We start from the raw sequence: 23986 nt of genomic DNA, 5'->3' as shown, positions 1-23986 counted from the left end.
TCTTATTAGGCATGATTTTCTTGAATGAGTGCAGAGATTAAATTCTCCTAAAGGTTGGTAATGAAAAGAATGTTAAACAACAGCACCTTCCTCAGGAAACTGTGACAGATAAGCCGACATACTTCTGCTTAATTTTGGAACAACGAATTCAGCTATAATTAGATGCCTATTGCTGGAGATTTGCCCTTATCCCATATTAGGAGGTAGTGTTAAATACTTCTTCACAGCTAGATACATACCAGGGTACAGTAGAATGTGCAAACAATTCCTGTGGCAAACACAGAGCCCCAGAGATCAAACCCAGTCACTAGGAAAGAAGAAAAAAATATTAAAAGAAGTTTCCATCAAAAAATTAAAAGAGCAAGTTTTATGAGGAAAAAGACAATATTTTTATCAGTGTTCTTTGTAGGCAAAAATAAAATCAAATTAGAGTTTTCCCTCATTAAATTTTCCCACCTTCGAGAAAGATTATTTTTATTATATTTTTATACTTGTAGCTAGTGCATACATTTCATGTAATGTTAAGTCAAATTGTTCCTCCTAAGATTTTGTAGCTTCCAATCTTTGATCCAAATGTTTTGTTTTTGAGTTTCTGGTTTTCTCAACAAAGTTAGTCTGAGTACTCTGAAATCACCTAAACATCATCCATGAGCAGGGATATGAAAGGAAATAATGGCTTTAGAGTTTCCACTAGGAAGACTCTTGGGCAGAAAGTCAGTAGACTTGAATTTTTATTCAAATAACCCACTTCTCTTCTCTGACCATCATGAGAAACATGAACAAAAATTGAGTTTTAATAGATCTTTGACTTTTTTTCTAGGAAAACAATCCTTTTATTGAATGTACCTAGCATATATAGGTACACACCTGCCATGGTGGTTTGCTACACCCATCGACCCGTCATCTACATTAGGTATTTCTCCTAATGCTATCCCTCCCCTAGCCCCCTACCCACTGACAGGCCTCCAGTGTGTGCTGTTCCCCTCCCTGTGTCCATGTGTTCTCTTTGTTCAACTCCCACTTATGAGTGAGAACATGTGGTGTTTGGTTTTCTGTCCTTGTGATAGTTTGTTGAGAATGGTGGTTTCCAGTTTCATCCATGTCATTACAAAGGACATGAACTCATCATTTTTATGGCTGCGTAGTATCCATGGTATATATGTGCCACATTTTCTTTATCCAGTCTATCATTGATGGGCATTTGGGTTGGTTCCAAGTCTTTGCTATTGTGAATACTGCTGCAATAAACCTATGTGTGCATGTGTCCTTATAATAGAATGATTATAATCCTTTGGGTGTATACCCAGTAATGGGATGCTGGGTCAAATGGTATTTCTGGTTCTAGATCCTTGAGGAATCGCCACACTGTCTTCCATAATGGTTGAACTAATTTACACTCTCACCAACAGTGTAAAAGCGTTCCTATTTCTCCACATCCTCTCCAGCATCTGTTGTTTCCTGACTTTTTAATGATCGCCATTCTAATTGGCGTGAGATGGTATCTCATTGTGGTTTTGATTTGCATTTCTCTAATTACCAGTGATCTTTGACTTTTAACAATCCATGCTTTTTTATTCCTGTTGCTTCTAAGAATACATATCATAAAATCAGATTACAAGTCCAAAGCACAAAACTCAGAGGAATATCAAGATAAAAAGGACTTTCTTGGTAGCTCTTATCTAAACCTCACTGACTCTGAGGTTAATATTTCTCAGTATAAGCACATAGCCCAATTAAATGGAATATTGAGGACTTTCAATACAGCAGGTGTTATTGTGAAGTTTACTTTGACTTTTATTTCTTTCCTTTTTGTTTTTAGGATTCTATTATTTTGAAAGAATAGACTATAAATTTTAGTGTAACTATTACAAGCAACTTTTACTCTTATACTGAGATTATCTACTTCATGAGATCACTGAAGTCCCTATATTATAGATGACCATACTTAGCAATAATACAATATCGAAACTGCCATAATTCCAATGATTTAAAAACAAAAACCAAATCCCAAACAAACAAAAGCAATCAAAATTGGTGTCTAGAAGTATATGAGTCAAAACCAAGTAACTAATTGTTTGCATTATTTTCAATGCTTAATCAATATTTAGAGCTTTATGTAATGACTTCTAATAGTAATTCAGAATCCCCTAACCAGAAGAATATCTCCCCAACAAAGTATTTTATTTATAATTCTCCAAGGTGAGAATTCAGACATAAAAATGGTAAAAGATGCCAAGGGAATGTTGATAACTCACCTTGATTGAGTGCCAGGGCAGGAGCATACACCACCACTCCTGTGTAGAGAATCTGGTAGAGAAACAAGAATCAGGTTGGCAGTGAGAAAGGGACATAGAAAGGAAAACTGCCTAGAAAGTTCTTTATTGACGTTAGAGTTGTATTCTCTTCAACTTGTTCATCAAACATTGCATTCCTGTCGTCTCTAATTTTGAAGTTACTCACCACTATCAGTAGTTTGTAGAGGGGATGTAATCATTAGATGGAGGAAGAGAGTTGGATTTTCAAAATTGCTACTAATTTTGAGATATTATGGTTATATTTTGTATATCTCTAAGGGATACAAAAATAGACTTAATTAAGTTTTGATTGATCTTCCTTCTACCCATTTTCCTGATGCACGCATCACAGTGAACTCTCTACTGACTTCATGAGAAGCTTTACTAAGCAACAGAAGCATATTTTAGCAGTTTGCTGAAATATGGAATTTAGAGGTAAGATAGAAAGACTCTGTGAGGAAGAAGTACTGTGCTTGGAAGACTAACAACATGGGTGATCTTCATAATGAATATGTCTTCTAATTCCCAGAAGTGCAACCACTACCCTGCTGGAAATAGGTCCAGTTTCTCCAACTTCTATTTGGAATTTCACCATGTGGAGATTCATGTTAGGGTTTTAAAAGGCAAATATCTATGGGCAGGTAAAGGAGCATTGTTTTCCTCTTATTTTCTTGCCTAAATTCTTCAGTCAGTGAGTGAGAGTTTTGATTAAGAAGAGGGAAGAAGCTTATCTTCTAGGAGAAAGTACTTGGTGAGTAGTAGGAAGTGTATCAATGCCGTGCCATGGGCAAATTTGGAGCAGCATGAAGACATCCCAAAGCTAGGAGGGTGGGAAAGGATTTCATAAGAAAGAGAGGGAAGTAGGAGTATTAGCTGGGAATATTGTCTTAAAATGACTTTCTGCAGAATAGGTATTTCTGCTTCAACTAAGTTAATGGTTAAAAACAAACCAGCAAAAAACAAAAAACAAAAACAAAAAAAGCAAAACCTAGTTATCAGACCATTTCATATCTAATCTAGAGCAACTTGTACAGGTTAAACAGCAGTGAAATATGTGTTAAGAAAATGTGGGTGGCTTATACACACACACAAACGGCTTTTTTTTCCCTTTGTGGCTTGCAATATACATTTGTTTGTTATTTTTAGTACATATTAAAAGTGCTATCTTTGGAAGAAAGTAGCGTCTTCTTAGTATTAAGTGTCCTTTAGCTGAGTTTATAGCCCCCAAAATAAACAAACCTATATCTGGTAACCTCACAGTTTCCACATCTGCAGCAGCCATGACCCCTTACCGTCTGTACAATGTAGATGACTGTGGCAGCATAGCGAACTGGTTTGTTGAATCGTAGTTGTAAGTACTAAAGGAAACAGAAAGACATGCAGAGTCAGTGAGGTTTAGATAAGAACTGCTAAGAAAGTCCTTTTTATCTTGGTATATCCTCTGTTGTGCTCTGGACTTGTAATCTGATTTTATGATATGTATCCTCAGAAGCAACAGGAATAAAAAAGCATGGATTGTTAAAAGTCAAAGATCTATTAAAACTCAATTTCTGTTCATGTTTCTCATGATGATCAGAGAAGAGAAGGGGGTTGTTTCAATAAAAATTCAACTCTATTGACTTTCTGCCCAAAAGTCTTCCTAGTGGACTCACTGAAGCCATTGTTTCCTTTTATATCCCTGCTGCTCCAAATTTAGTTCAGTCCTTTATTTTCTCTTTTCTGGATTGCTATTGTGGCACCCCCATTGATCTCCCTAATACCAATATTTGCCCACTCATCCTATCAACCACATATCTCCCATATCAATTCTTTTAAAGCAGAGCTCTGACCATGTTGCTCTTTTTCTCAAATTCTTCAACAATTCTCTATCATTGACAAAACAAAGTGCATATCCCAGGCTTGATATTCCAAACCTTCCATTGTCGGACCCACACCCTCCCTTTCTTAAATCATATCACTAACCTTCACATAATTTATTCTCCACATGCAATTATTGTTTATCGTTCAGCTAACATGTTTTGTGCTTTTTCAGACCTTTCCTTCATTTAGGCAGAACTCTCAATATAAGAGCCGCTCTCCCCAAATTTCACAAAGTATTAGTCATCTGTCAATAGATGGAAGGAAAAGTAAATACATTCTTTCAGATATAGAATTATGCAGTTGAAATAGTCTTTCTTCTTTCACAGATAAGAAATTCAAGGTTTAGATCATAGATGAAAGCATCAGCCCAATTGCTATTCCTGGCTCTGCTCATACTTCATCATCTGAGCTCATATGGCACTAATATTAAGACTTTTTCGTGGTTATCAGTTGCTATCTTGTATTTTGGTGTTGAATTTGATTATCTCTCTGTATTAGTTTGTTATTAATACTGCATAAATTAATTGCCACCAATTTGTTGTTTTGAAACAACAGAAATTTATTACCTCTCAGTACTGAAAACCAAAAGTTAAAAATCAATTTCCCTGGGTGAAAATCAAAGTGTGAGCAGGAGGCTCCTACACGAGGCTCTAAGGAAAAGTCAGCTTCCTGCCTTCCTGCTGTTAGTGGCTGCTGGCAGTCCTTAGCTTCTGGTCCCATCACTCCAATTTCTGCCTTTATAGTTACATTGCCTTTTCTTTTGCCTGTCAAATTTCCCACTACCTCCCTCATATAAGGATATATGTGATTGTATTTACATAGAGCCTCTCTGAATAATCCAAGACAATTTTCTCACCTCAAAATCCTTTAATCACATTTGCAGTAATCCCTTTTAAAACAAACAAAAAAAACATGTGAAGTAATATTCACAGCTCTCAGGGATTACACCTGGATATATATTGGGGAAGGTATGCTGTTTTCAGCCTACCATATTTACTATCCCTGATATATACAAGTACTGTTCTATTTTATTCATTTTTATCTTTATCATTTACTTATTCATTCATTCAACAAATATTTGTTACCTGCTTTACATATTGCATTCTGACATAAAACGATAAGCAAATATGATATAGTCCATACGATAGAGGATCTTACAGATTAGATGAAGTGACCATTAACAAATATTTATACTAATAAAAGTAAAGTTGCAATTGTGATATGTACTACAAGAGCTAAAAGTAGCTGTGAACTTACTAAATAGTAGAATCTGATTTACTGTTTTGGAGATAAGGAAAAGTTTTTCTCAGTAAGTATTCTAGAAGACATCAATATATGTCTTTCAGTGTATAATAAACATGTATTGAATAAACACCATAAATTTTTAAAGTATCAGTTGGCTTGAGGATTAAATTTCTTGCTAGTAGTTTCTACTTGATAGTAGTTCTTTCTTTTCTGAATTAAAAAAATCATTTTGATTAAATCAAGGATTGACAATCGATTTATCCTTTCCCTAGAAACAATAGATAAATGTTTCATGGCTTACGATGGGCCCTTCTTTGAAACAAAGGATATCTCTTGGCAGAACTGTGACTCCATTTTATACTAACTCACATTCTCAATTTATCCTGCCAGATTCTCCCAAACCTGAGGTAGAAAACCACTTTATTTTCAGGCCCTCTCTTCAGATGATACTTTCTGTGAGCCAGAATGTATAGTCCAGTGAATATGTGAATGAGGGCACCAGATATAAGGAAAATATTACAGAGGAAGGGAAGTCAGTGAGGAGTCAGCAGTCTCAAATATCATAAGGTAGAAAACACTGTGAAATGTCTGTGGTGAAGACAACTTGGGTTCAAATCTTGTGCCCTTGGGAAGACTATTTTCTGCCACTAAGCCATGATTTTCTCTTCTGAAAGCGGATGTTGTATGGATCAAATTGTGGGAGGTATGATAATGCCAAGTACAGAGCTAGGGCTATAGTAGGATTTAATGACTGCTGTGGTCACTGAGGGTGCAACACCCATAGTTTATTGGCATTCCCTGTTCCAGTACATGTTGATGGCATCTAAATGTGCCTGAGATTATCTGCTTGAGAATGTTCTGAGCCTTTGCACAGGGCCATAGGGCAGATCAGAAAGGCTTGCGGGTGTTATCATCGGCACTCAGCCAATGACTAAATGGGGTTGGAAGCAAAATACCCTGGCTTTTTGCCTTTCAGTGAGGACAACCCTGAGATGTGCTTTATATTGTCTCTTAGAGATCCCCAGTTGGATTGAACCCCAGTTGTTCACAGTGGTAACCTGCTCAAAATTACATTTTTTATTGGCATCTTTTTCTTCTGTCTCACGTTGCCACTTGTCTGTCACTGCTTACTAGAATCACTTCCCCCAAATCAACTTGCATTCGAATCCTTGTTTCAGGATCTGCTTCTAGTAGAATGCAACTTAAGACAGAGACTTTTCTAGTAAATATAATGCAAGTACAAATTTTGAAAATGCTTCTGTAATGAGGTGTATTCTCTTTCTGAGAGGAACTCTTTTCTATCACATAAAGAACTCAGGATAGCCTACAGGAGGATGAGACTAAAGGTAACAAGGACAAGCTGTCTCATTTGCATTCCCCTAGGCCAGCAAGCTGCTAGCCAACTTGCTACCTTATGGAAGTCACATAGATGGTCCCAAGTGAGACCAGCACAATTTTATGGGGCCCATCTGAGCCAGGCAAAATTGCTAATCTGCAGAATTATGAAAAACAAAAATTGTTATTTTGAGACATTTATTTTGGAGTAGTATGCTACATAGCAATAGATAACCATGAATACAAAGATTGGCACTAGAAGTGGGGAGGTGTAACAAAAACCAAAAATATGTAACATTAGCTTTGGTACTGGGTGGCACAAGGAAGTCTGGAAAACCTAAGGGGCAACGAATCCTGAAAAACAGTAAAGCCACAAGCATATTGCTATAGGGATCTTGAAAAAAATCGATGGTTTTCGCATTTCAGTTAAGTTCCACTCAACCCAGTAAAATTACAAAGACAGTACTGGGGAAAAGCTATATGAACAAAGACCTGATCAGAAATCAGCCTCCTTGAATTCCAGTTTGAGATTTGCTGGCATCTCACTCTTTGATCTGTGCTTCAGGATTCTCATCTGTGAAAGAAGAAAGACTATTGCAACCACATAATTCTATATCTGAAAGAATTTCTCCACTTTTCCTTTCAATGTATTCACTCATTCATTCAATGATCACCTCTGGTGTATATATAAGCTATTCCTATTGTCAAAAGTAAAAATGCAACAGAGAAGTTGCATGCTTCGTGCCTGCTTGTAAAAATACCTGAGGTGACATTTACCAACATTATGATGGATTACTTTCAGAACCCCAGACTTGATCCAGCCATACTCTTTTCCATCTCAGGAAATACCAACTCTACTTTTCAGGTTGGTTCGAGCCCAAATAACATAGAGCCAGCCTTTACTCCTCTCTCTCCCTCCCTACATCCAATTCATAAAAGAAATCTGGGTTCTTGCCCCCCACTTTCAAAACATATTTACTTGCATTCATCCTCTCTTACCACCCTATTACTATCATCTCTTGCTCAGATTATGTAAGTACACTCCCAATTACCTCCCCGATTCAGCAGTAAAAGCCCTAAAATTATTCTTAATATCTAGCTAGAGTAATCCCCTCAACATACAAATCCCATCATGTCACTTCCCTTCCCAAACACTGTAATGACCCATCATTTCTAGAGTAAAAGCTAATCCCTATGATGACCTAAAAGGCCCCATAACATTGGTTCAGACCCTAAATATCTCTTTTACAACAAATATTATATAGCACCTTTTACTCTGCTGAAATAGTATTCAATAATATCTTATAGATAAAGATTGAATTTCTCAAAATATAAATATAATTACTACCAATACCACCACTGTTATTTAAAGGAGAACTAAAAGGAAAGCATTTACCTAAAAAAAGTATGTAATGTATAAATGCTCAGAAACCACTGTACAAGAAAACACAGTGAAATAGTAGCCCAGGCATTATCATAAAGAAAATTTGAAATTGAAGAGAAGTAAGTAGTTCAGAAGCCAAGAAGTCCAAGAAATATGAGAGAACAGGTAGACATTGGCCTATAAACCAATATTAAATTAGGTAAATAATAGCAAACTGGATTTATGAGTGTATGATAAGAGAAGGAAGGAAATAACTTTAAAGTGAAGATAATATTATGAGACTAATAATAAACTGTACAATTGAGATAATGAAAATATATGATATTGCAAACTAGCTAAGCCTAAATTATCACTTGAGGGTGAGAAGAATTTCCTATACATTGACTTGTGACAGGGTAGTGATAAAGTAGCACAGATGGCATATCTTAGTCTTGAAATCCCACTGCATATCAAGGCATTTAAATCAGTTGGCTATTGCTATATAACACCCTCCCCCAAACTCATTGGCTCAAAAACCAAAAATTTATTATTTCTCGTAACTCTGAGGACAGGCTGGGTGATCTCTCTGGTTTCATCAGGACTCTCATGTAGCTTCAGTAACTTGGAAGATTGATGGAGAGAGGTCTGAGATGGCCTCACTCACAGGTCTGGTAACTTGTATTGGCTGTTGGCTGGGTGTCTCTGTTCTCTATGTGTCCACTGCTGCTCCTGAAGCTAGATCAGCTATGCCAGCTTCCTTACATAGCAGTATCTGGGCAGCATTCCAAGAGGACAAAGGCAGAAGCCACAAGGCTCAGAAGGCCTAGGCTCCAAGCTCACAGAACATCACTTTGGCTACATTCTACTGGTCAAAACAAGTCACAAAACTGGCCAAAGTTCACAGGGTGGATAAAGAGACTCCACCTCTTTCAGTCTTTAGTATTTAAAAAGTCCCTAGAAAGCATACCTTTCAATAACTACTAGAGAATGGAGGCTGAAGAAAGAAACAGAAACTCAAGATACTATAGACAGACTAAGTGGTATAAAATCGAAGATAGCAACAACAATGATCATAATAATGCAACACTCTTACATAGTATTTACTATTTGCCAGGCTCTGTTAAAGTATTTGTATACAATACATCATTTACTCCTCACAGACATCCTTTCAGATAGATGTTTTTATTACCACTATTTTACACATGTGAAAACCAGGTATATAAAAGTTAAGTAATTTACGCCAAGGTCATGCAGCTAGCAAGTGGCAGAGCTGACATTGAAAGCCAAGTCAACAGAGTTTAGAGTCCATACTCTTTTTTATTTTATTTTTTTAAAGACAGAGTCTCACTCTGTTGCCTAGGTTGGAGTGCAGTGTATCTCGGCAGTTCACTGCAACCTCCCAGTTTCAAGTGATTCTCGTGCCTCAGCCTCTTGAGTAGCTGGGATTACACGTGCACCACCATACCTGGCTAATTTTGTGTATGGGTGTGTGTGTGTGTGTTTTTTTTTTTTTTTTTAGTAGAGATGGGGTTTCTCCATGTTGGCCAGGCTGGTCTCAAACTCCTGACCTCAGGTGATCCACCCAACTCAGCCTCCCAAAGTGCTGGGATTACAGACGTGAGCCACCACGCCTGGCCTAGAGTCCATACTTTTAACTTGCATGCCAATTTTTATAAAGCAAGAGGTAATCCCAAAACAACCTTATGTCTACTTTACACACTCTGGATTACTTACTATTAGGTCACTAAAAAGTTAAAAATATGTAGAGGCAAAAATAGTAAATATTTTAAAAACAATTTAGTAAATTAAATTCAATGAAGTCCTTATATTTTCAATACTTGTACTAATTTATTAATTTAAAAAGAGAATCAAATCTCCTCAGTTACATTGGTTTAGTTGTTTTTGCAGTAACTGAGCCATTTTACTAAAACCAGTTACGGCTAAGCATGTATTGAGCAGCATATATGGAGTAGACAGAGTGTTCAAAGTAAGTAAATTGTTCAATAATTTTAAGATAATGTTTTTATTTCATTTAATTTCTGGAAAATGTACTAATTTATAGTGTGTGTATAACTTTTTATTGTAAAGTTACCGTGCAAGGTAGTAGTAATATGTGCAATAGATTTTGAGCATTACAGCATTAAAATATCATGCAGTGCAGAGTGAAATTACTCATTGTATATGTGTCTTTACACACTGAAAGACATCTGATGTCTCTGCCTTCAACTCCCTAAACATTGGTAGTGACCCCTAATCACTGTGACAACCAAATATCCTACAAATATCCCAAGTGCTCCCTCTGTGTGGCACTAGCCCCACTGAGACCCCTGCTGTATGTAACTGGGCACTCCCATCTCTTTGATCTTATATTTTACCATTGTCCCCTTTGCTCTCTCCTCTCCAAGCACACTGATTTCTTTGCTGTCCTTCAACATGCCAGTCACACTCCTTTTCTAGGGCCTTTGCATCTGTGACTCCTTCAGCCTGAGATGTACTTCCCTTGTCTGGTGCAATTATTTGCTTTCTTCCAGTCTCCATTTAGATGTCCTATTTTATTTGAAGTTCCATATGATCATCCTCTATGAATATGGACATTCTCTACTCATACCAGCATTCCTCCTCTCTATCTCATCCTATTTACTTTACTTTTTCTCCATTTGTTTTTGTAGGACAGGACAGCATAGTTATTTAGCATATGATATCTAAAGTTAGACTGCCTGGTTTGAAAAACTGTTACTTGCTAGCTTTATGTCACTTAGCAAGTTACTTAATTCTATATGCCTCAGTTTTCTAGTCTGTTAAAAGGAGGTGACAGTACCTGTCTAAAAAAGATTGTTTTAAGGCCAAAACACTTAACACACATAAGGAACTTAGAGAAGTACTTAGCACATAGTTAAATACCATATACATTTGTATTATGATTTTCTTACACGGTATATGTTTATTGACTGCCCTTCTCTGCTATGAAGTAAGCTCCATGACAGCAGGAACTTGGTGCAATGCTTTATGCCTAGGGCTACGAGAATGCCTAGAACAAGCTGGGTGTGGTGGCAAACTCCTGTAGTCCCAGCTACTTGGGAGGTTGATTCAGGAGAATCACTTGAGCCCAGGAGTTTGAGAACAGCCTGGGCAACATAGCAAAAGCCCCATCTCATAAATAAATAAATAAATAAATAAATAAATAAATGGAAAAAAAGAAGAGTGCCTTTTTAAGTATCTTTAGATGCTTAATGAGTATTTACTGAGTGAATAGTCATAAAAATCACATTACATAAAACTATGGAATCAATAACACTTTTTAAGACTTCCTAAAAAGTGTTCATTTGCCTGAGTGGCTTTTGAAGGCTAGAATAATGTTTTATACTCATTTAGCTTACATATTTAAAAAAAAATAGGTCTCTTTTCAGTCTTCTGCAGTGACTTAGTAGGAATGATATTGGATAATGAAAATAAACACCTTATTAATAGAAACTTATGTTTGATCACATTTCTATATAGAGCATGCAAATTCAATTTTGAACATGATGTCTTCATTGAGAATCATTATAAAGCCAAAATACAACTGCCTCATTTCCCTCACATTAAATAATTCCCATATTTGTATTATTTAGCAGTTCCTTCCTGTTTAAATGTTTTGTACTTTTCAAAAATGTTTCCATTTCCTCATTAAAAATTAGTCTTATTATAATTTGTATTAAAATGCCCTCTACTCTCTGATGGAAAGGCCACTAAGTAGAGATACAGAAAAAATTAGGTTCTCAGGTCACTTTACTATTCAAAAATCTTAACTAAGTCATTTATCTGTATCTCAGTTTTCTTAGCTGGAAAATTGCTGTACTCATGAGAGATGTTCTGTTTGCTTTTCAGAATAATGACGTTCATAATAACAAAAAATAACATCAGCCCTCTTTATTGCAAACCTCCTACAAATGAGGCCATACATTAAGTGCTCACATAGAGGTTCTCATTTGATCATTAAAATAGCCCTGTGGGATTGTCATCATTATTTTCCTTCTACAGATGGGAAAATAGATATGTCTCTCTCCAAAGCTCAGGCTTTTTACAAAAACATTTTAATGTCTTTCTCATAATGTGTAATTGTCCTGAAAATCAGTGAGTGTTCTTCAACTACCAGGTGCTATCATCAAGAGGATGAGGAAAAAAAATAGAGAAGAATGGAGAAATTATCTTACCTCATAAGTGCTGGTGATACCAGATCTGTAGAACACAGGGAGAAAGAGCTCTGATGTTAAGAGGATGACAAATAGGTAAGCAATGAAGAAGACTAGGAAGGATGCCCCAAAGCGGTAGACTTCAGAAGGGGTCCCCAGGACCGTGACAGCTGACATGAAGCTGGCTGTCAGAGACAAGCCGACAGGGCCAAAGCTCATTTGCCTTCCCCCAACCAGGAACTCTCGGGAAGTTGTCTTTTTTCTCTCCTTAATGGCAAAGAACACCCCAATTCCAGAGGAAATGAAAAAGAGGGCTGCAAATACAACATAATCCCAAACTGCAAAGTTCTTCACCTCCATATTGGAAAGTATGACACAACAGAGTTTCTTTCAACGAGGTCTCAGGAAGAAGATGTTTCCAAAAGCAAAGTTCAGTACAGTGGATGCTTTGCTGAGAGGACAGACTGTGATTCCCTGAAGAAAATGATTACCAGAGGCGCTTGCGTGAATCTTCAGACACCAATGTGTACTTAGTGAAGATCTCAAAAGTTGACTTCAAAGAAGAATCTGGTGGTGGTATTGGCACCAAGAGATGAGAATTTGAAATCTGACCCTAGCTAAGAGCTGTCTGCTCCTCTCCTAAAGCATATGCCACAGAGAAGGAATTCAGATGTGTTCTGAAATTAATAACCACTGGGGGTGGAATAGACTGGCCAGATAACATGCTGTTTTATCTCTTAGTTTTTTTTAACTTAAGGTTAAACATTACTGGGAAACATAGAATTGATAACAATTTACCACCTCAGCATTTTTAATTCGTGAGATGGAATCTGTAAAATGCAAACACAATCCTCAGCAGTGTCTTCCTCTTGAAGAAGGGAGAGTGAAGGCTGTGTGCCTGCAATTGTCTGAGGCAGTGGATGTGGAGAGAAAGGAGCAAAGGACTAGGAATTCAGAGACCTTTGCTCGACTCCTGGCTCAACCACGAGAAAGCCATGAAACATTTCATAAATCATTTAACATTTCTGAACTTCACCTGGAACACAGGGATAATAAGACCTTACAATGTCTTTAAAGACTTAAGTCTTAAACTTCCTGACTCTCTTTGTCTTGATGTGTAAAATGAAAGGTAATAATATGTATCCCATTGGCTATTATGTGTGCTTACAGCAGAGCACTCTGGAACATCATAGTTTTTCTTTCTTTACTCTAGGACCTAGAAAAATGGATTTGCCATTAATTAATAAATTATTTATAGCCTTCAACTTTATCTTGTCTTTCTCTTATTTTCACCAGGTTACTATAACTGTATCCACAGGCTAAGTTAGAATTATGACCAGGACAAATTAGAGAAGGAAGGTAACAATCCAGTTGTAAATTCCTGTTTCTGCTCTCTTTAGACTCTGTCAATTGTTCCAAAGTACCTCCAGTGCAATTTCTAATTTTGTTCATGCTTCTCCTCCTTCTTCAGTGGCCTTCTCCATCCATACCTCTACAAAGCTTGTCTATTCTACAAGATCTAGTACGAGTTTTCTCTACTCTGTGAAGCTTTTCTGCCTCTCCACGTCAACTCCTGTAGAACGTACCCTCCCTAGTACTCACTTTGTACTCAGCCATCATCTTGCCTATTTTAGGGAATCTCTATGTAACCGGCTACAGGAGTCTGTCAGCTGTTCAAATTACCATTTCCTTGAAGACAGAAGCAAAGCTCTAGTCCATATTCCCAATACATTATAGCCATTGTAGAAAATAAAAAAATAATTTTTAGAAAGGAGAAAACTAAAATTGTCCATAATGCCCAAAGACAGAAACATTTCCAGCCAAACAATAAAACAAAAAGCGCTTTAATTTTGCTTTTCACATCTGGATAACTGAATAAATCTTTGCTTCATGAATTTGAATTAGAACCAAGAAAGGTTTAATTAGATAGCTAAAGTATGCTTTTAGTTACCAATAAAAATATGAAGACTCTCCCAAGAGCTGCCTGTGTCCTCTGTTTAAATTCCTCCGCTAGATTTGGAGATTTGATATGATAAATGTTACTGCAAATCTTGGTCTTTAATATATTTACCTTAACCTGGGCTTTTAATTATTTGTATCATGAAGTATTCCAATTATATAAGAGGTTTTTGTTGTAGTGATCTCAGCAGAAAATCAGAACTTTTTTATCTTTCAGAGACTTGACTGCTTTATAGTTTAATATTTACACTACCTAATTGTTAATATTCAATCTATAAAACATGTAACCTCCTTGTATAAGTCAGGTTAAGAATGTTTCAAAACATTATCATCAATAACTTTCTAAAGGTATATACTAGAAACCTATAACAAAAGAGTTAATGAGTACTGATGGTTTTAATTAAACTTTGTGTAGTAACGGTATTATCTACATGACTCTAATTAGTCTTGAACTTTGAAGCGGTAGGGAGCAGAGTGGTTAATACCTGGGATGTGAAGAAACCTTTATGCCTCTTAGGAAAGCTTTCAACATTCTGTTGATTATAAGGCACAGCATCAATTCAGTAATTTAATTTTCAGTTATTTTCTACATATTTACCCTTTTCTCCCTTTGGTAGCATTCATTGTCCTTAAACTCTCTTCTTAATTCCATAAAGACTCACTCCATGCAAAGTTCATGCAGATTGTAAAGCACAGCAGCAATTCATAACTTTTCAGGTGAAAAAAAAAAAAACCCAGTACATTCAATGATCTCATTAATTAGAAGGCACATTTCTATATCAGAAATGCTAATATAGCGAGAAGAAGGAGGGAAAATATGCTTCTTTGACCTGAAGAAATCCCTGTAGCGCCTCTACCCTCTCTCATGTGCACCAAATACTGCCATTTGTATTTGACTCATTTAGTGTAAGGCTTGAGACTCTGTCAGAATATAAACACCACCACCTGTTACTTATACATGGCCTTAACAAGATCCTGCTATTCAATTACTCACATGCTTAACAAGTTAAATTTGTAATTGCTGACATTAGTAGTCTCCGCAATGTAAAATAGTTCAGCAATTTGCATGCAACAAGTTGTAATGGGAAAGAAAGAGTTTGATGATATCAAATGCTACCAAAAGAGAAAAAGGTAAAGAACTGGAAAAAATAGGGTATTAAAAACAAAACAAAACAAAACAAAAAACACCATTGTTGCAATGTTGCTAAGAGTGAACTCTGCACACCATGGTTATTTTGGTCTGGGATCAAAGAGAAGAAAATGCACATGAACAAGCCTTGGCCATTGAGACTAGACTTTCACTAAATTGCTGTCTTCCTTCATCTGTTCTCAAAGCCAATGGGAGTAGGAGTGGTGTACAAGAATAAAATGGCTATTATTTTGCTCTGTTTTTATTTTTTATTTTATTTTATTTTATTTCATTTTTTTGAGACAGAGTCTCGCTCTGTCGCCCAGGCTAGAGTGCAGTGGCTCTATCTCAGCTCACTGCCAGCTCCGCCTCCCAGGTTCACGGCATTCTCCTGCCTCAGCCTCCTGAGTACCTGGGACTACAGGTGCCCACCACCACACCCGGCTAATTTTTTGTATTTTTAGTAGAGACGGGGTTTCACCGTGTTAGCCAGGATGGTCTCGATCTCCTGACCTCGTGATCCGCCTGCCTTGGCCTCCCAAAGTGCTGGGATTACAGGCGTGAGCCACCGCACCTGGCCCTGATTTTATTTTAAACTAGGAAGTGGCAAGAGTAAAACTATGTTTCAGAAAAATTATTATAACAATTTTTACATATTTCAGTCCAATGAATATCAAGGATGGCTCAAAGAATTCCTCACAATGTGAATAAGCTGCTTAATTGAGATAGTGAAAGTAGTCCTCCCCATAGAGCTTTCTCTCAATGAGCATGCCTGTCAAACAAATTCCTGGGAGGCAAATTGGTGATGCCAAACTATACTTTAACAGATATTATGGGTTAAAAAAACAAACTGCAAAGCAACTGTGGCCATTGCCTCCTTTCAGGAGGAATTGAGTAATTCCTATCCTGAAGAGGATAATTCAATATAATGCTTACTTCTGCTTACAGAGATTGATAGGGAAAAAACCATGTCCAATAATTTTACCATAAAAGAGAAAAGACTGCAAATCCAGAAGTTCTACTCTTCCTGTAAGCTATAAAAGATATGGCCTACAACAGAGGCTCCTTGATTGGCTGATATCTTTATGAATATAGAAAGAGTTGATCTGATGAGCAGGTGGAGAAGATAAAAGAACTCTGCTTGCGAATAAACAGACCTTTAATTTTTTTTTCTTTTTAGTCCATGGGAATGATATTGGAGACTTGTCATAGGAGTGAAGACAAAGAAGTGGCACAAAAATCTGGCTGGTGGCACAGACATTTCCCAAAAAATATCCCAGTGTAAGGAAGAGCTGATGAGATTTTAATAATGGGAATAACTCATATTAAATTTTTTTTGTTGTGCTGTGCTGGGGGATAAATTCCTTCTTTACTCCCAATGTTTAGGGAAAACTTGCTACATCATTGACATTGTATTGTATTTTATCATTAAATTAAAGGGAAAGAAGTTTTTGTTCCATTTTAGGCTCAAAATGGTGGTAGAGATGGATAACTGTTGGAGGAGGTAAAACTCACAAAGGACATAGAGAATACAGCAGAAACAGAAATTGGAGAAAGATCTCCTGGGATCTTTATGGTCTTGAGGTTGAACAGGAAAAGAATACTTGGTATTTGATTCTACCAAAGTCAGAAGGTTGAGCTTTCTTTTCTTTATTTTTCTTTTTTCTCTTCCTCTTTTCTCTCCTTCCTTCCTTCCTTCTTTCCTTCCTTCCTTCCTTCTTTCCTTCCTTCCTTCCTTCTTTCCTTCCTTCCTTCTTTCCTTCGTTCCTTCCTTCTTTCCTTCCTTCCTTCTTTCCTTCCTTCCTTCTTTCCTTCGTTCCTTCCTTCTTTCCTTCCTTCCTTCCTTCTTCTCCCTCTCTCTCTCTCAAAGGGAAAGGTAATCTGAGAATGCTGGAAGGTTGAAGAATTTGAGTTGAGGATTTGCCATTCCACTTTCATTCAAATACCCTTATTAGAAAAATGTTTGCCCTCTAAGGCTATTTGTGTTAAGTGGAAAACATTCTTTAGCCACAACAAAAGACCAAGTCTCTTTATACAGTCTCTTACTAAGGTATCTTGTGATTTTGGACATATCACTTAATTTCTCTGATTCTTAGTGGCCGCATTTGTAAAAATGAGAATATATCAGATTAATAGCAAGATAATCAAATCAATGTAAGTAATTAAATTACCTTTTCAAGTCTGCTCAAATGTCACCTTCCTTGACCAACCTATTTAAATTGCAAAGCCTAACACTCAAAATCTCCCTTCACAGCTGTAAATATTCTCCAAGAAATGTATCTTCACTAATATACTATATATTTTAAATGTTAGCATCCCTCTACTGGAATGTAAGCCCCTAAAGGACTTTGTCTATTTTACTCTCCAATGTACTCTTAGTATCTAGAAGTTCCTATCCCATAGTAGACACTCAACAAGTTAAAATAAATTACATGAATTCTAGGAGTCTCTTCCATGTTTACAATTTATGTTTAATTCCTCTTTTACTGAAAGAAAAACCTAAGTTTTTCAAGCTTTTATTTAGATTGAAATATTTGTCTATTCACAAACATGTTTCCATGCAAATAAAAACTGAATGTATATTCCATCCTATCCGATTCCTGTAATTCATTGTAACTAAATGTGACTGTGGCTAAACATTTATTCACATATTCTACAGACACTTAACAAATGTGAAAAGAGATGTTGACTCAAACTTTTAGGAGGCAAATTTCAGAGTCCACTTAGAAAGGTCAGCAGAGAACATTATTTAATATTAAAACAGATGAATGCCAGCACCATTCCACAGTAAACAAGTAGAATATTTACGCAGAATATTCAGTTGGGAGTGCAACTGAGCATGAGGTTCAAGGTCCTTAGCTAACTGTCTCATGGATCCCAATCATCCAATCCTTTGTAGAATGGCAAAGGGGAAAACCAGCGTGATCTACTATGGGCTCAATTTTGCTAAATAAGCATGAAGGGAAAGATGTCTTATTTGGTTCAGGCTTGTAGGGACTTAAACAGGACATTTGAATAGGCCTCAAAAAATGAAGAAATTCTCAAATACTTTATAAACAAATGGAACTTCAATTAAATTCAAACAAGATTTAATATTGAGTGATTTTTATTACTCAAATTCTTTGGAAATACACTTCACACAAGCTCAGAGACAATTCCATCAGTTACCAGTGGAACTCTTCAGTCTTCCATTTCTTGGCAATTCCAGTGTTCTTTATGCCACCTTGGCCCATCACTAGGTATCACTCTGAATAAATGACTTTGCATATTTTCTAAACTGAAAACCAGTGGATATTTGTCATCACTGGGAATACACAAATAAATGTAGCCCATTTATATGGTGCACATTATCACCCAATTGAGTCACTGATAAAAAACTACATGCTTATGCTATAGTTACTACTGTTCAACACATTTTTGCAAGACTTTCTTTTGATACTACCATGATACGAGTAATTATGTTCTCAAGTGTTTAGTGGCAAATCAAAGACATTGCTATCCTCTTTTATAAGTGATCAAGGTGATAATAATGAAGGTCCAGCCTCAGTTCATTCATCTTCAAGTGCTCAGACTTTTAGTGATGTTTGTGTGTATTCATATGTCTGAAAATTCTGAAAAGTCTTGATTTCTTCACTAAGTTGCCAGGTCCTGGAAGGTTTTGTTTTGGGGTCATGATGCATGGAAAATTACTCATAAGTAGAGTTCCCACTAGAATTCAGCTTTTCAGGTGCCTATTTAGAAATTACTTCAATTAATGAGAAATGCTCTTCCTCACATTAAAATCAGACAAGTCTGAATTGAAGTTTCAGCTCAGCCGTTTACTGACTTTGGGGAAAGTTGCTTTAACTCTTTGAGTTGAAGTTTCTTCATCGTGGAATTCAGGATTATACCTAATCCACAGACAAAGCATGGTAGGGGGAAAAGTACCAGAATAATTTAGCACAACTTTCCAACTTACCTTTCTGACTATAGGCGTACTTATGCAAATCCTATGTAAAGTTTCTAGCTCCCTTTCTGGGTGGCTTGGATTTATTTTATTTTATGTATAGCTCTTTTTTAAATTGAAGGTTGCCCTTGGTGGCCCTGCTTATGGTTTTCAGATACATTTTACGAACTTAAATGAAATAATACATGTCAACTGACTGATATGTACTTAGGTGCTCATTAAGTGGAAGCTCTTATTAAGAATGAAGACTGAAGGCATATGAATCAGATAAAGCCAGGCTCAAAGTTTTGCTCAGCTATTTGCCAACTTTATCACCTTGAACAAGTTGCTTCATTTCTTTGGTACTTAGCATACTTATCTTTAAAATGGAAATGGGACCCTTTTAACTGGGTTGTTGTGAGAATTAAAGATATGTGTCAACTACATCATACAAGCAAGCATATCATAGGAATTTCAAAAATGCTATTGTTATTGCGTCTATCACATTTCAACATTTGCAACTTCTAATACTATTCTGGAAAGAACAGAGTCTAGGAAAGTAAAACAGAAGCTACCATATTATCACCTATAATACTTACTGACCCAGGAGGACAAAAGCCAAATTTCTGATTTGGAGTTCCCTTGATATTTGCTCTATTCTATATCTAGAAATTCTGTGTAATGTCTAGATTATGGAAATCCCCTCTATTTCATTGCACTGATGTAGTCCCTTGTTTTGTGCGTTGTTATATCATTTCTATCTTTTCAGATGAGCTCCTTGCACCTTAGGGTGGAAATATTCTTACAAATATTCTCACAAATGTGTGAAAAAAATCTTTTTTCATTTTTGTTTTGTGATGCAGGGGTGTCTAAAAGAGAGAATACAGTCATGGGTTCTTAGCTTCTGTTTCTGGTTGGGCCAGTAAAGCCCCTTCCTCATCCTTCTTTTCCGCTTATCACTAGAGACAGAAACTAAAAACCTGCTTCAGCATGCTAAAAGCCTAAAACAAAACAAAACAGAACAATAACAACAAAATAAGGCGAGTTGGACAAGCTTGGTAGGTATTTGCAGCTATTGTATCTTCTAAGTTTAACTTCAAGTTATTTTTACACTGTGGAAACAAGAGTATGGCCCACTTTGCAAATGTTTTAAGCTTTCCCTAGTCAGCATTATTCCAGTCCACCTATGGAGCAACAGTGTTATGGAAAATCACAAACCAGAACTTGGAGAATCTGTAAAGAAAGCACATTTGCAAATGTTCTCGTTGTGTATATTTTAAAATTCTAGAGGATTAGAAAGAAAGATTAATGGGAAAGTGTACAATACCAGTACCTCCAAGAGACAAACACAGGTTAGAGAAGCTATTTTCTACTCTTTTTTAAATATAACTATTTGTAGGACTGCCTATATGGGTGAGATTATGTTTATCTACTACATTCCTAATTCAGAATCCCACTTCTTGCCTCTGCTAAGTATATTTTCAAATTATTAGACTTTGCTTGAGGTCTGTGAGATGTTTAGGATAGCTGTGGTTTTTCTAATGAGAAAAACATGCTTTATTAGAAAAAATTATTTATTAGGAGGGAAATACTATGAGATTTTTAATCATAATTACTTTTGATAACAATCTGAAGAAAATATATTGTGAGCCAAATACATGCACTATTTTATTTTTAAGAATTCATCATCAGTGTAAATCAAAAAGCTGTGTATTTTGAGCTTTCCTCAGAAAGCTATCCTGTCCTGAGAAAGGAGGGTTGAGATAGGGCGAGGAGGGCATAAATAATATTAGGAGGCCAAGGATATCACTGGGTGGTCTCTTTCCCCACTTTGAGTATTATTTTTTAATATCAGGTCAAAAGAATGTGGAATTTGAAGTGAAAGAAACTGAGTTTGAGTCCAGTTCTACTACTAGTCTGTAAACTTAAGCAAAAGTATGCTTTGACCTCGAGCAAAACAAACAAGCAAACAAACAAACCCTTTGAACTTCATAATCCTTACCTTAAAATAAAGATGATATTATTTACCTTGAGGGGATGTTTTGAGGCTTCCATACTATGATGTATTATAAACTGTAAATGCATTCTGTAAGGATACTTGGCATATGTAGTCAGGGCAAGGCAGGAAGAATAATAGAATTTTGGACTTGGACATCAAATGCAAGTAAATTTCATTTCTGCTCTATTACTTACTAACTATAAAATTTAGACTGATTACTTAGTGTCTCTGAGCTTTATCTTTTATAAAATATATTACCTTACACAGTAGTTATGAGTACCAAGATAACATAAATCAGTGCTCAGCATAGTGTCTACCACACTATAGTTTATCCATATGTATTACTAGTAACAGTTGATTTCTTTTTTTTTTATACTATGGCCATATTAATATTGATGCTGATTTACTAGAACAAGCATTTATTGAGTGGAAGCTATGTAAAAGATTAAAAGCTTATGCTGAGCAAGTGTGCAAAGGTAAATGGAACGTGATGTATATGCCCAAGATATCTACACTCTAGTAGGAGTGTGGAGCTGCAACGATAGGAGTGTCATCTATAAATGGTGGTATGATATAATTTTTTATGATTCATCATCCTAACTGGGGACACTTTGACAGTGAAAAAAGATCGTGCTGTAATACTGAGCAGAGACATAAACTGAGACTGTCCTAAGCAAAAACCGAGACATATGGTCACTCTCTCTTGAAGGGAGATGTATCAGACACTGGAATAAATTCAGAGAATAAATTTGGCTGACTTCCTGCAATTGCCTCAGGCTAACTTTTAGGCCAGTGATTGGTACTTTGTTTCTTATCATAGAAGTTTCCAGAATGTTCTGATACTCTAGCCCCCACTCTCTGGCAAAGTCTCCACTGGAGAAATGCTTGAGATCAAGAAGGGACCCATCCTATGACATCCTGTGGAAAAGCACCCTCCCACACATACAAGCATTCCCATCCAGGTGGAGGAAAACCCACACACTGCTGCTGCTATGCTTGGATGCCCTGATTTCTGCCAGTAAACCTGACTTATTGATGCACTTACTTTTAGTCACCAAAGAAAGAAAAGGCCCCAAATGCCCATGAGATTAAATCAACCTCAAACACATGCATACATATACACACACAGACACAAACACACACACACACACAACCCAGATCATATGGTTTGGCTGTGTCCCCATCCAAATCTTACCTTGAATTCTAGTAATCCCTACATGTCAAGGGTGGGGCCAGGTGGAGATAATTGAATCATGGGTGCAGTTTCCCCATACTGTTCTTGTGGTAGTGAATAAATCTCATGAGATTTGATAGTTTTATACATGGGAGTTCCCCTGCACAAGCTCTCTCACCTGCCGCCATGTGAGATGTGACTTTGCTCTTCCTTTGCCTTCCACCATGATTGTGAAGCCTCCCTAGCCATGTGAAACTGTGAGTCAGTTAAACCCGTTTCCTTTATAAATTACCCAGTCTCTGGTGTGTCTTTGTTAGCAGCATGAGAACGAACTAATACAGTAAATTGGTGCTGGTAGAGTAGGGTGCTGCTGTAAAGATACCCAAAAACGTAGAGGTGACTTTGGAACTGGGCAACAGGCAGAGGGTGGAACAGTTTGGAGGGCTCAGAGGAAGACAGAAAAATGTGAGAAAGTTTGGAACTTCTGGCCAGGTGCGGTGGTTCAAGCCTGTAATCCCAGCACTTTGGGAAGCCGAGGTGGGCGGATCACCTGAGGTCAGGAGTTTGAGACCAGTCTGGCCAACATCGTGAAACCCCATCTCTACTAAAAATATAAAATTTAGCCAGGCATGGTGGCAGGTGCCTGTAATCCCAGCTACTCAGGAGGCTGAGGCAGAGGCAGGAGAATCACTTGAGCCTGGGAGGCAGAGGTTGCAGTGAGCCAAGATTGCACCATTGCACTCCAGCCTGGGTGACAGAGCAAGACTCCGTCTCAAAAAAAAAAAAAAAAAAAAAAAGGAAAGAAAGTTTGGAACTTCCTAGAGACTTGTTGAATAGTATTGACCAAAATCCAAAATGCTGACAGTGATATGGACAATGAAGTTCAGGTAGAGGTGCTCTCAGATGGAGATGAGGAACTTGTTGGAAATTGGAGCAAAGTTGACCCTTGTTATGCTTTAACAAAGAGACTGGTGGCATTTTGCCTCTGTTCTAGAGATCTGTGGAACTTTGAACTTGAGAGAGATGATTTAAAGCATCTGGTGGAAGAAATTTCTAAGCAGCAAAGCATTCAATAGGTGACTTGGGTGCTGTTAAAACATTCAATTTTATGTTTCACAATAATATGGTTTGGAATTAGAACTTAGGTTTAAAACGGAAGCAGAGCATAAAAGTTTGCAGCCTGACAATGTGATAGAAAAGAAAAACCCATTTTCTGGGGAGAAATTCAAGCTGGCTGCAGAAATTTGCATAAGTAATGAGGAGCCAAATATGAACCACCAAGACGATGGGGAAAATATCTCTAGATCATGTCAGAGGTCTTCACGGCAGCCCCTCCCATTACAGACTCAGAGGCGTAGGAGGAAAAATGGGTTCATGGGCCTGTCCCAGGGCACCCCTGCTCTGTGCAGACTAAGGACATTGTGTCCTGCATCCCAGCCACTCCAGCTGTGGTTAAAAGGGGCCAAGGTACAGCTCAGGCCATGACTTGAGAGGGTGCAAGCCCCAAACCTTGGCAGTTTCCACATGATGT

General features: G+C 37.1%; 1 protein-coding gene across 1 annotated transcript in view; it reads right to left on the bottom strand.

Moving 5' to 3' along the window:
* SLC5A12 (solute carrier family 5 member 12) overlaps window positions 1-12955 on the bottom strand; it is a 52058-nt gene extending 39103 nt beyond the window's left edge. The window contains exons 1-4 of the mRNA XM_024255440.3: window positions 12291-12955; window positions 3587-3652; window positions 2256-2307; window positions 240-307 (exon numbers count right to left, since the gene is read on the bottom strand). Of these exons, the coding sequence (XP_024111208.2) occupies window positions 240-307; window positions 2256-2307; window positions 3587-3652; window positions 12291-12629 (525 nt within the window). The 5' untranslated portion in view covers window positions 12630-12955. The remainder of the gene's footprint in view (window positions 1-239; window positions 308-2255; window positions 2308-3586; window positions 3653-12290) is intronic.
* Window positions 12956-23986: the final 11031 nt, after the last annotated feature.

The sequence above is a fragment of the Pongo abelii genome, chromosome 9 (assembly GCF_028885655.2).
Source record: "Pongo abelii isolate AG06213 chromosome 9, NHGRI_mPonAbe1-v2.0_pri, whole genome shotgun sequence".
Lineage (NCBI taxonomy): Eukaryota > Metazoa > Chordata > Mammalia > Primates > Hominidae > Pongo > Pongo abelii.
The sequence above is the reverse complement of the archived record's forward strand: the minus strand, read 5'-3'. Positions and strand labels throughout refer to the sequence as shown.